The sequence below is a fragment of the Rhopalosiphum maidis genome, chromosome 2 (genome assembly GCF_003676215.2).
Source record: "Rhopalosiphum maidis isolate BTI-1 chromosome 2, ASM367621v3, whole genome shotgun sequence".
Taxonomy (NCBI): Eukaryota; Metazoa; Arthropoda; class Insecta; order Hemiptera; family Aphididae; genus Rhopalosiphum; species Rhopalosiphum maidis.
The window spans coordinates 11,860,518-11,873,317 of record NC_040878.1 but is presented as its reverse complement, the minus strand read 5'-3'; the positions used below and the strand labels follow the sequence as shown (position 1 = coordinate 11,873,317).

General features: G+C 36.9%; 1 protein-coding gene across 1 annotated transcript; it reads left to right on the top strand.

The window, feature by feature from the left end:
- Positions 1–8,878: 8,878 nt before the first annotated feature.
- On the top strand, positions 8,879–11,740 carry LOC113552966. Its single transcript, XM_026956033.1, has 2 exons — positions 8,879–9,610; positions 10,101–11,740. The coding sequence occupies exons 1-2, from the start codon at positions 9,506–9,508 to the stop codon at positions 10,716–10,718; spliced, it is 723 nt and encodes a 240-aa protein (XP_026811834.1). The 5' UTR covers positions 8,879–9,505; the 3' UTR covers positions 10,719–11,740.
- Positions 11,741–12,800: the final 1,060 nt, after the last annotated feature.

Sequence of the window (12,800 nt, the reverse complement as noted above, 5' to 3'; positions counted from 1 at the left end):
TTCAATAGAATGGACGCGTTCCGTTCACACACACAAAAGAGCCCGGCCGACTGTGGCCGCCGGTGGGAGGTCGCCGAGATTTTTCAGAAGAATTTTTCTCTGGAACAGGTTTGTGCGCCGCGCTGTCGTTACTCGACAAACGCACGTATAGGCCGTGTAAAATAATAATAATAATAATAATAATAATAATGGACGGACCGAGGCTCCGTGTGCACGGTATATATATATTATTATTATGGTACGTCTTCTAAACCGAATTCTTCTCTTTCATTCACCAACGCGCACGCTATATACGTATAGCATTTATACACGGCCCGACCATTATAATAAGAATAACAATCCGTCGCGCACGCTGTATAATAATATTATACACGCATAGTGTTATATTACGGCCCGACGCCGCCGCCGCCACCGCCGCGAGCATCCCCCTCGCGGCACCGACGCCGAAATGTCTCGGACGGACGAAATAATATATATGCGACCAGGAATCTCGTCGCGCCGGGACCAGATTATATATTATCGTATGGTATATACATAAAAATATTATATTATATATTGTATGCGGAATGGGGGCGGCGCGGATTGTCTGTGGGTTTATTTTTTCAGGGGATTTTTTTTTCTCACAGACTGCCTGCAACGCCACAGAAGTTTTGGCGGTATAATATTAGTAGCCGGCGGTGTTTAAAAACCTTTCATATTATAACATAATATGCGATATTATTTATTTCGGCATATTACGCGGCGTAAATGCGGCACAAATGATCGAAAAACGTATGACATTTAACAATATTATTATTCATTATTATTGCTGATAGATCGGCTATTACTGCACTGAGCCACTGTCCAAAGTATACTGGACAACGACACTACGCGTATATTTTACCAAAATATTTCGATATTGTCATCGATTCCAATTCATGTATATCACACATTGACGGCATGGGCCCATGATGGTATTATAACACGACTATGAGATCGGTTTATACCGACAAACCGCAATAATATATTATAATAGATGATTTTCAATATATATTGTTTATGTATACGTGAAACGTCTATCTATACGTATATTTTTTAAATTAACGCTATTTATTTAATTGATATATTATATTTTTTATGTCAACTTTGTATGCATAGGTATAATTTTAAAATGTACATTAAATATTATAACCTAAATGTATACAAATTACGGAATTTGATGATCTGTGATTTGTGCCATTTTTAGTGTGTGATATTACAGATCATGTTTGTGCGGTAATGCGGAAAGCGCCATATTTTTCGACGACAGAACCTGTAAGCCATCGATAGGAGTTGGGGAAATAATTATTTTCAAATGTTATAAATTATTATATTCTTTTTAACACGGAAGATTATAATGACGTGTGCGTTTTAAAGATATGTAATCGGAGCCGCTCGTGTTTACAGACCCGTGTAAGATTAGCTCGGTAGTCATCGACTTCGGCTACCACTCTTTCTGTACGACTTATCTATTATAATAATGTGGTTCAGTAATAACGGTTTTGATGATACGTAAAAAAATGTGAAAAAAATTGTCATTTGTCCTTTTACCGAACACCTTAATAGCTTAATGTAAATTTCTTATTGTATATTAAAATGTTTACAAAATTTACCGTTAATATATTTGCCATAAATTGTTGTTTTAATCAAGCACGTTGTTAGAAGAAGGCAGCAGTTTACACCTATTTCTTGTAAAAACACCGTATTTAGCCTGAATATAAAACAAAAAAGCTGTCGTGTATTTTAAATAGGATATATTGAGTCGGTACACGGTATTACATTTTTTTATAAAGTAATGGAGTAAAGAACAAAATCAATGATAAGAAAAAGATAATTTTTACATTGTACAATGTTGTTGTTTATACAAATAATAACCACGAATCATGAACTGAGTCTTAATCTTAAGAAAACATAAAAATTGATGATTTTCCAAATTCCTATCAAAATGTCTCAAAAATATTATATTCCTACAGTTATTTTAATAATTTCAATCTTATGTCTGCCAAGTTGCAACTATACATATGTATTTAATAAACAAGGTATAATAATATACTGCAGTTTGCAATGAACTATAACCTCTAATCATAACGCCCATAGGCTTGATAATGGTTTAAAAAAAAATTGCTGGCTGAAATTTTGGCACGAATAATTGAATACACTGAGACCCTTCCCCCTCAAAACCGTCATTCACGATGATGCATCTCGTGACCACACGAGTCTGACCACTCCTCAGTCGGGAACGGATTCTTCTAGGAAACGAAATCTAAAATCCGGGACTGTGGCGTGCATAACAATAATATGAAATTATAATATATAGCCATATAGGTATTATAACATCGGTTCGCGGACGTTGTTATTATTTGTTATTATGTATGTGCGTAAAAATACAACGTTATTCACGTGCGCTCGCGCAATAATTATTATATTTCGTACGCGTAATATTTTCCTTTTTACGCAATGTCGGAAACCGTTGTAGACACTTATAGACTATAATAACGTTGTTGTCGTAAACTGCACGCAGCGGCGGCGACAACGTTAGCTACGCGAGTCGCAACCTTGTGCGGCGAGACTTGGTGGCGACGTCGTGTAACTCGTGTTATTCCGCTGCAGATTCCGCGCGCACGCGCCCACGAATATAACGCGTTAGTCGCCGGCGATATTGTGTGAAAATGACGAATGCATTTAAGGACTTATGGTGTGCTTATGACTAGAGTTCTCGACCCGTTGAAAATAAGACGGAAACATCGCAAATCACACCAGACCGTCCGTCCGTCATGGTATATGTCGTAAACGAAACGAAAAATCGTCAAGGATTTCGTCAGGGGAAAAGGATGGGGTATTGGGGTTTCTGTTTCATAGCCGCGAATTCGACAACGATAATTATCATTATCGTATGTTTTTTAAATATATTTTTTAGCCTGTACGCGTTCGGCGTTCGGAACGACAATAATATTATTATAAAATATTGGTACCTATAGTAATGACTAATGAACAAGATAAATACGATGTGACGACGCACGCGCATTGTCAACCGGTTCGGCCGCGCTCATAATATTTTCACTACGGTTACGATTCGGTGGTATTTATTATTATTTTTTCTTATCGGGGGCACGAGAAGTTTCCTCGTCCGTTTCACGACGGGTTGGCCGGCTCTACAAATACGTATTATATAAATATATATATATATATATATATACATAATATATAAATAATATAATACGGCGGAGTACCTGAAAATATGCGACCTTTCTGGTTTACGGCGACCGACCGACACGCCCGGCGACGATGCTGCGGCGATGGATGGCGGGTAGCGCCGTCCGAGGGGTGGGGAGGGGGGTCCCGAAAGGGCAGACAGCGAGGCGCTGTTCGGACGCCGCCCCGCCGCACGCACCGTCCGTACGTGTACGTCGTCGCCGCCGCCCGTACACGCACGCACACGCACACCGAGAGGACAAAGGAAAGTCAAACGGCGGACACGCCAAGACGACTGGCGGGGATCGGGCGGGCGACGGTCGGTGGGCGGGCGGGCGAGAACGACGTGCCTCGTGGTTGCGTGTGGGCCGGACGAGTGGAGGTGCGGTGGCACTTCTATGGCGAGGCGGCGGGTAGAGACATGGTGCCAGTCCGGCTCGACTCGTGTGTGCGGTGCGTGGAGGATACGATATATAATAACGTATAATACACGAAGTAGTCGTCGCCGCCGGACCGACCGCGACGGCGGTAGTGGGGCGTTCGGCGTCACCCTGTCTGGCCGGCCCGCTGCGGACCGAACGCCACGATGCCACGTCGTGCCTCCGTAAACGGACACGACGACGTGAAAACATCACGTACGCCGCCGCCGGCGTCCAAACACGTATAATAATAATAATAATAATAATAACAACACGCCGCCGCCGAGCGACCGAAGAAACCGCGTCGGCGAACGCCCAACTTTTCGGGGGATTCTTTGGGAGGACTTTTCACACCTGCAAATTTGCACGCGTTTCACACGATGATAATATCGTTATAATGTTCCGATAATCATTGAAATATAATATTATTATTATAACTTATAGTTAATATTATATAGACGAAAACGTTGTAACATCAACGGCACAGAGGAACACGGCTCGGCGGGTGGTTTTCCGTAATGGCAGCTAACCCACCGTTCAACCGTACACGATTCGTGGTATTTTTCCACATTTTTTGACCCCTTTTGTCCTGAACACTCGATATTTTGTCCTATCGCACTCGGACGTCCGTCCGAACGTGCTTTTTCACGCGTTATCTGTTCAGCGGGTTACAATAATAGTAACAATATTAATAATGTGTTACCATTGCAACGTCGGAAATAATAACAATAATATATAATATACGACGACATTCGATATAATATAATATTATTATTTGAAAACGGAACAGTTTTTCGGGACAACTGGACAAAGGAAACTGATTTAATACGAGAGGTATCCCAGGGTTAGGATTAATATTATTATATTATAGGTACGACGAGCGACGGACGACAATAAAATTTTATAATACATAATATATTATTATTAACGTTGGTTTGTTGGCTTTACGTTTCTTTTTTCCTCAAAACACCTGAAAAATCGTTGTCGTGGTTTTTGATATGCTACATTCATATTGAGTATAAAAATTTTAATTTTCGTTCCATTTATGCCAATTTTATTAACTCCGCGTTTACGTTCAAACCGCGTTCGTTGCCAAATCCAAATAGAATTGATTCGCATATAAATTATAATTAATTCATTTTATAATATTGACGAGTATAAATATAATCAATTGGTATTATAAATATCAAAATACCCCCGTATTTGTTCACGAATATATTCGTCTAGCTATCCGTCAACTACGCCAATTTAAAATATGATATGTAAATTTAAGTTTATTTACATTTTGTTTAAAATATATATTTCTGTAATGTTTGTGCTCATAATACATACAATATGATACATACATATTATTATAACGGCGAGACATTGTAATTATTTGTAGATACATAGTACTATTAATACACTGACATTAAATAAAATATGATTAAAACAAAATTTACTGTGTCGTTATTAAAAAAGACATTTACATACACTTAGCGTATTATACCAATGAAAGGGTCATTTCACACTCATTAATCTGTGTCTGTTTATAAATATACCTACATTTTCCACAGTGCTAAAAATACAACGTACCAGAACATTCATAATTTATCAGAAGTACAATAATAGTACAATTCTTGAAATAAAATAAAAATTCGATGAGAAAACATCAAACTAATTTTGAAATATTTACGCTCATCTAGTATAAATAAATTCCAATTATATGACGCGCCGGCTGTGATGTATTAAAAACTATATAGAACAATAAAATAATTTCGTAAATTTTGCGTTAGATTTGATATAATTGTATAAAATTTTAAGAAATCTTCATTTAAAGAATACACTTTTCCGTATAATAACATATATTTTGTTGATCACACATTAATATTTTGTAAAATATATTAATACATTTAAAAAAAACATATCTCAAATCCTCAATTAAAATTCAATTTCTAATTAAGTGAACCCACAAATGATCTGGTCGATCTCTATACCGCGGATCTAAGGATTCCCTCATGAGGAGGTTCTGATTACTGACTAGTGACTACCTTTAGTTATTAAAATAAAATAAAATTATGAATTATTATTATCTAATGTTCAAATACTATACATTCTCATACTACGTAGTATTTTACTTAATCCAATAGTATTAAATACAAATGATACAATTGGAAGGTTGGTACCAAATATTTCAGTAGCCTTAAGACTTTAAGTACTACACTACTATAATACAATAATATACTATATTTTTTAGCTGCAGACTATAATTTTACAAATTGCATAATCATTAATCATTCGGATATAGCTTAAAAGAAACTTTTAAGTAAAATGTAGATTTGAAAATAAATAAAATTAATTTTATCTTAATGTTATATTTTGGTAATAAATAAAAATAAAGTACCGAAATGGAGTATGGTTTAATCAAATATCCATAATGTTATATGTTATATATATTAATTGTCAAACACAATTATATAGTACCTACTACCTATATGATGGTTATATAACTACATATTATTGCACACAGATACGTTTTACTTTCATGTTGCACAAAATACAAATTTAATATTATGATTTAAAATTCATAATCAATTTGTTTTGCATACAACTCTTAGACTTCTAGTATAGGTCGGTTTTTGTTTACTATTGAACAAAACCCATAGCGTCCAAAGCGATCAATAATTTAAATACTTATTACGTACAAGTAATAAAGTTATTACTTATTAGTAGAGATAGAATGTTGATGATATAAAAAACACACAAAATGCTCCAAAAACATGCAAAAATGCTCTAAAAACTCCAAAAAGTACTCTTAAAAAATGACTAAACAAATCTACTTAAATAAGTGAAAACAATTAAATTTAAAAATAATAATTATTGATACATATGAATGCGTGATAATCAGTATGTCAGGGTAATTTAAAATATGAATTGTAAAATAGCTAGTAAACATTTAAATTTTCAAGTTTAATTTACAGTAAAAATAAAATGTTGCTGAATAAAAACAAGAATTTTGTTATTTTGCATACCTACCTTCCATTACACAGTGCAATTAAAACGAGAATAATGTGCCCTCAGCCCTACATTGTACAAAACTACAAAAAATGACATAAAAAATGAAAAAAAAAATGCAAAATAAAATTAGTTTATTCTGTATCAAGACCGCATGACACAAATGTTTAGCTAAGATAGCATTGTATAGGATCAAGGAAAAAAAATGCAAAAGTTACCATACTCATCAATAACTTCCTAATATTATTTATTAGTATTATGCACTTTGTACTTAGGTTTCATATATTTGTATTAATTATTAGTGAATAATAACTATAGTTTGGATCAAACTACGAATATGCACAGAGCACAGCGATATTTCATTACGAATTATGGAAATTGGCGGTAGTGATGTAATTGTGTTTATTTAAATTACTCTATACGCCAATGTCCAATACTACGATACACCTGTTGAAGTTGTTGACGGGTCTTGGGTCCAAATAATATTATTAAAATATTATTACAATTATTACAAGTACAACGTGGTCAATTGTAATTAAATGTATTTTCACTCATGTGATTGAGTTTGAAATTATGTTTAATAATCGAGTGTTTATGAATTTTCGACGTCTAAGGTCGAAGTGGGAAGCACCGAAATAAAAAATTACAACTAGTCCAAAAAACGAACGTTGCGTCGTCCTGTAGGTAGGACAACGACGAAAGTGTGGCTACGTAATAGAAATCGGTTCGTACAGGCGATGCAAACAGTTCGCTCATTTGATAAACAAAGATAGACAATGGACAAGCTGGACAGAGTGAGAGTGTACGTGAGACAGAGATGTAGTGACGATTTACGATAACCGCAACATTCTCGGATCCGTTCATCGAGGAAACGTTACGAACGAATCACGTCGCCGGCTATATGTATATCTTCATCCTTCGACCAGTGGAGTACTGAACAATTTTTAAGCTTTAGATAAAACAAAATCTTTTGGACCCCTTAACTGACCAAAATATGTTTAATTCTGTACTCCTGTTCTTATAACTTTACAGCAATTAAACTATATTGTTATATTTTATCATATATATATATATACACTATTTTGGGGATATGAACAGCCGGATCATCAGACTGCAGTCCAAAATTGTGGTTGTATAGTGAGTGAAGTATTTAAGCCCGTCAAGCCACCGCTGGTCAGTGATCCAAAACAGAAAATTTTAAACCGGATTTACGGGGAAAAAACTCCACGAACTTGGCTCGGCATGCCAAAACCCAATAATGTATGGTCGCCCCTTATGATTGCCTTAAAAAATACCCATCGGCCACTGCCTGCGCCATACAACGGACTACGGTTACTCATAATAACACATTATAACGTGTGTCGAAAACAAATTATATATTATGTAATATCATAAGCGGACGTGAAAACTAGCCGAAACATTATACGTATTTCCGGTAAAAACGGGACCACCGGTGCCGCGACCGCGGATATCGTTATATTGTTATTTATTATCTGTTGGCGCGGCCACACGTCGTCCCGTCGACGACACGGTTATCGTTCCGTATGCACGCGCGGTGGTGTGGCGCTGCCGACCGGATTTCACGGGAGCGCGGCAACGCGGCGGGGCCGACCGGCAATCTGATCCGCCGGCGGCCCGTCGAATTCTTTTGGTACGTCAGACTGCCGAGTCTTCGCGTCCCGAACCAGTTGCCGGCGACGGGGCATCGCGTTTTCTCCGCGTCACCGGCGGCCGTTCTACGACGGTTACCCGGTTACCGGTCGTCCCCAGTCCAATCCTCGTCGACGTGACGATGTCCGAGTGATGTTTTTCTCGCCAAACGGTCGCTCAAAGGTCCCGCCGAGATGTTCGGTGCACCGGGGCCCTTTCGAGCGACGACGGTGGCCGTCGTCGCGGTGTTGTTGAACGGCGCGCGGGGCGGTGGCGACGACTCGTCAGTCTCGCGTATTTTGTCGCCAACACGGCTGGATGGTCCGTGCCGACGAGGCGCACACACCGCGACGGCGGCGGCGAGTCAAGAATCGGTTCTCGTCCGGCGGGGATGGGCGGGAGGTGGCGGGCGGCAGTGTGGTGGCGACGACCGTTTGGTTGCTGCCTGTCGGGCGGGCGGTCGCGCGGGGTGGTGACTTGTGTGAATGCAACGCCGCACACGCACACTGGCGCGCGCACGCACACGCACGGCACGGCGACGCGCGCGCACGCACACAGACAGCTTGGCACTGATTTTTGTACCAGCAAGCGCCACCGCGTCTACTACAACACACTACTCGAAAAACCTACAACGCTGCTGCTGCTGCCGCTCCTGCCGCTGGTGTTGCTGCTGCTGCTGCTGCTGCTGCCGCCGATGTTGTTGCCGCCGCCGCCGCACACTCGCACTCGCTCACTCACTCACACGCACGCAGTCCGTAGCGTCCGCCAGACTCTCTCGGTTATTATTTGTTTGGTTTTCCGTTTTTAACACTATTATTTATTATTATTTGTAATTATAATAATAACAATAACAGCAATAAAATATAACCGATCTGTTTTTTTATTCCGTTTTTGTACGTCGTCGTTTCCGCCGCGTCAATCGTGCCGTTGTGTTTTAGTCGAAATATAATATTTAATAATATTATAACGTAACATTGTGATTATAAATATATATATATTTTATATAAATTAAAATTACCGCGTATTTTCGGTTTATAAATAACACGACGTTGTTATATACACGCGTTTTTGTTGTTTTTACATAATAATATAACACTATAATATATCATTGTTGCGTTCTGTTCGCATAACTATAATACCGTCGCGATTGCGTTATAAATCGCATAAATAATATTATATTTTGTATATAATACCGTTTCGTAACGTGTAACGTCACTGTGTTACCCGACAAGATGGCCCACGGTGCTCCGGACGAACCCGTCGGCAAGGTGGAAGAGAAGCGACCCAAGGCGCCAGTCGGGTCCAGGCGCATATTTCCTCCGCAGTTCAAGTTGCAGGTAAGTCGTTGTTTGTTTTTATATATCATTATTGGTATTATTATTATTTTCGTTATCACTCGCAACATATTTTGTATTTCACACGTTCTACAGTTTTTACCCTCCCCCCCCTCTCTGGTGGCCGCCGATTAGGACTGTTCGATTTCACCGAATTTTACGCGCTCGCCTCGTCCGTCGTTCGGGTCCCGTGCCAAAACGAAATAAAAATACTACGCTTCGCTCGTCCATCGGTGTTCCCGCCGCCGGTCAATCTTCCTCGTCCTGTCCGCGTCGGTCCGGCATTACGCGAGGCCTCTCTCTCTCTGAAATGCCGCGTAAGACCTACTCGACCCGCTAGTCGACACCACCACTATTGCTGTTAGCACAAAACACACTATGCCCGTTTTGTATAGGTACACAGATTTTCGTCGGGTGTTTAAAATACCCGTCGTCGGGTATTGTGTGTTTCTTTTTTATTTTATCGATTTTAACGAATTTGTTGTTTGCACAGGTATTGGATTCGTATCGACAAGACTCCGATTGCCAGGGGAATCAGCGAGCCACGGCCAGAAAGTATGGTATTCATCGCCGTCAGATTCAGAAATGGCTGCAGACAGAGACCAGTTTGCGGTTGGCCGTCCAACAAGCTTCAGGTGCTTCCAAACCCCCAAAAATTACTGCTAACGCTGTAACGGCGGTTGCTGTTGCTGCAGCTATTGCGGAGACTACGTCCGGTTCAGATAGTGATGTCAATGTAGAAGACTTATCCGACACCGAAGACTCTGCTCTGGACTTGTCCACTACTTGCTTAGATTTGACCAAGCGCAAACGCGAAGAAGAGGAACTCGATCCATGCAAGAGGCGACCTTTAGTACCAGTCACGTCTACTGAGCGACCTTTATATGTCAGCCCCATCAGATATCCTTATGTCGATTATCCCCTGTTCTACTGTTGGCCGCCGTGTTGTTACAGGCCACCGTGCTATGTAGAGCGACCTGTACCTCAAAGACTGACTTGTTCATTGGATTTAAAAGTGTGTGCTTATGAACCAAAAGAACCTTCACTTTTGGATATATCGTACCCTCAACATTGGAACAAACAGGACTACAGGTTTCCAAGTTCAGTATGAAATACCATTGTGTTCAAATGGGTTACGCTTGTTATTCTTGCACTGTAAGTATCAATAAATATGAAGAACTTTTCAAATGATCTTTGCAACTGTTTGAATTAAATTGAAAGAAAAGATATTTGAAGTGTTATTTAATATTAGTTCCATTTTATTAAAATTTTTAGTTTAACATCCATATCTTTAATACCTACAAGGGTATAGGGAATTTAAATTATATAAATTGTTCGAAAAGAAAAAAATGTATATTATGAATATGAATCTATTTTTTTTCAATTCAATTTATGACAAATTCATATAAAAATGACATTATAATATTGTACAGAATCACTCTGTATTGTAGTATGTTTTTTTAAATGTTAAGTCTATGACATATACCATATCAATTAAGAATGTATTGTTTGAAGTTTAGAACACTTAAGATATGTATTTTAACTACTTAAATAGTATAGGATTGGAGCAAAAACTTATTTATTAACCATATAAAACTTTGCAATAAACCATTTTCAAAAGACTTGATACTATAAATTATTTTAAATTGTAAAAGATTCATTCATTTAAAATTTAATTTTTTTAATATATATATTAAAATATTATATAATTATTCTAAAAAAAAAATGAAATATATATATATATATATATATGTAATATATACAAATATAAATATAATAACATGTTAAGATTTATTTGTTAGAGTTCCTATATTAAGGCTAGATGTATCAAATAAAGCTTTTGAATTCATTTGAGATGGCTCAATGGAGCAATTAAAACATGTGCCAAAAAATTAAGTTCAAAAAAATTGCTCAAAATTTGTTTGTCTTCCGTAAACTAAATTATTTATTTTTTTTTTGGTGCTGTCAGGTTTTTCTGTATTATGTGCCTTATAATAATTTATCATAATAATAATGTTGTCGATAAAAAAAAACATATGAAGTCTTCTAAGGACTGACTTCTTGCTCAATTGAATCTTGACTAATATTTATGTATTATGAATAAGATTATATACTATATGAATACTATAATTTATTTTGTAAATGTTAATTTGTAGATGTATTGCATTATGTGTATATTTTTATAAAAGAAAAACAATGTTTTGTAAAGTTACATTTATTTTAATGAAATTTAATCATATATACGAATTGTTATTGTTTTAAACGTATTATTGAAATTTCAAAAAAGTTAGGATATACTACACTTATTACATACATATTTTCTGTTTGCATATGTAAAAAAAAATTAAATATTATTTGATATTGAATGTAATTTATATGCTTATTTTGTTATTAAATATTTTATGAAATACCTATATAATTATAAAATAAAAATTATTTAAGCCTTTTTATATAATGATTGTGTTTTGTTCTTTGTTTGGATCTAAAATATTATTACTTCTCAATCCTAATTCCATTTTTTGTTTTATACAAATCTATCCCATTGTTCTATGATGATACTTATAATTTTTGAGTTAGGTCACCTGGAACTCCTCTGTCCTCTTAACCTAACCTAATAATATGGTTTCTATACTGATTGACAATTTCTTATTGAAACATTGCAGCATTAGAGAAAAATTATTTGATTAATTAGTTAATCATCGGTTGTGGATATAATACGGTTTAGACCACGGTATCCGATAATTTTTAACAAATTTATTATTTACTTACATGTATGGCACATTGGCATAACACCAGAAAGCAGGATGTGAGGTAGAAAAAGGAAAATTATTGGCTCATCCGTGGTACTTACTACCTAGTGCTACTATTGCTACTGCTAGAGTACCTATATTTCATTGAAATGTTGTTTTTTCAATGCCATTATTTTCAAATTACATTTGTACTTTTAAAATATTTAACTTTTGTACCCTTAGTATGTTTGCCATGTACCACCTTCAAATATCAAATACTTCAATAATTAATTATATCAACTTAACTGAACGAGGCTACGTAGATAAATAAAGGAATAGTGATTTTTATTTAGGTAATTAAAATAGACGATTCCGTTGTGGGTGCATCGATTTACGTGTTTGTGTTGATTGTATTACACTATTAAAATGACAATGATAGACTCAAGCATATTAATGAATGGGTT

Excerpts from the sequence above, each read along its gene's own strand:
- LOC113552966 (XM_026956033.1), top strand. The coding sequence starts at position 9,506 with ATGGCCCACGGTGCTCCGGACGAACCCGTCGGCAAGGTGGAAGAGAAG. Across the intron at positions 9,611-10,100 it reads CTCCGCAGTTCAAGTTGCAG|GTATTGGATTCGTATCGACA; the intron begins GTAAGTCGTTGT and ends TTGTTTGCACAG.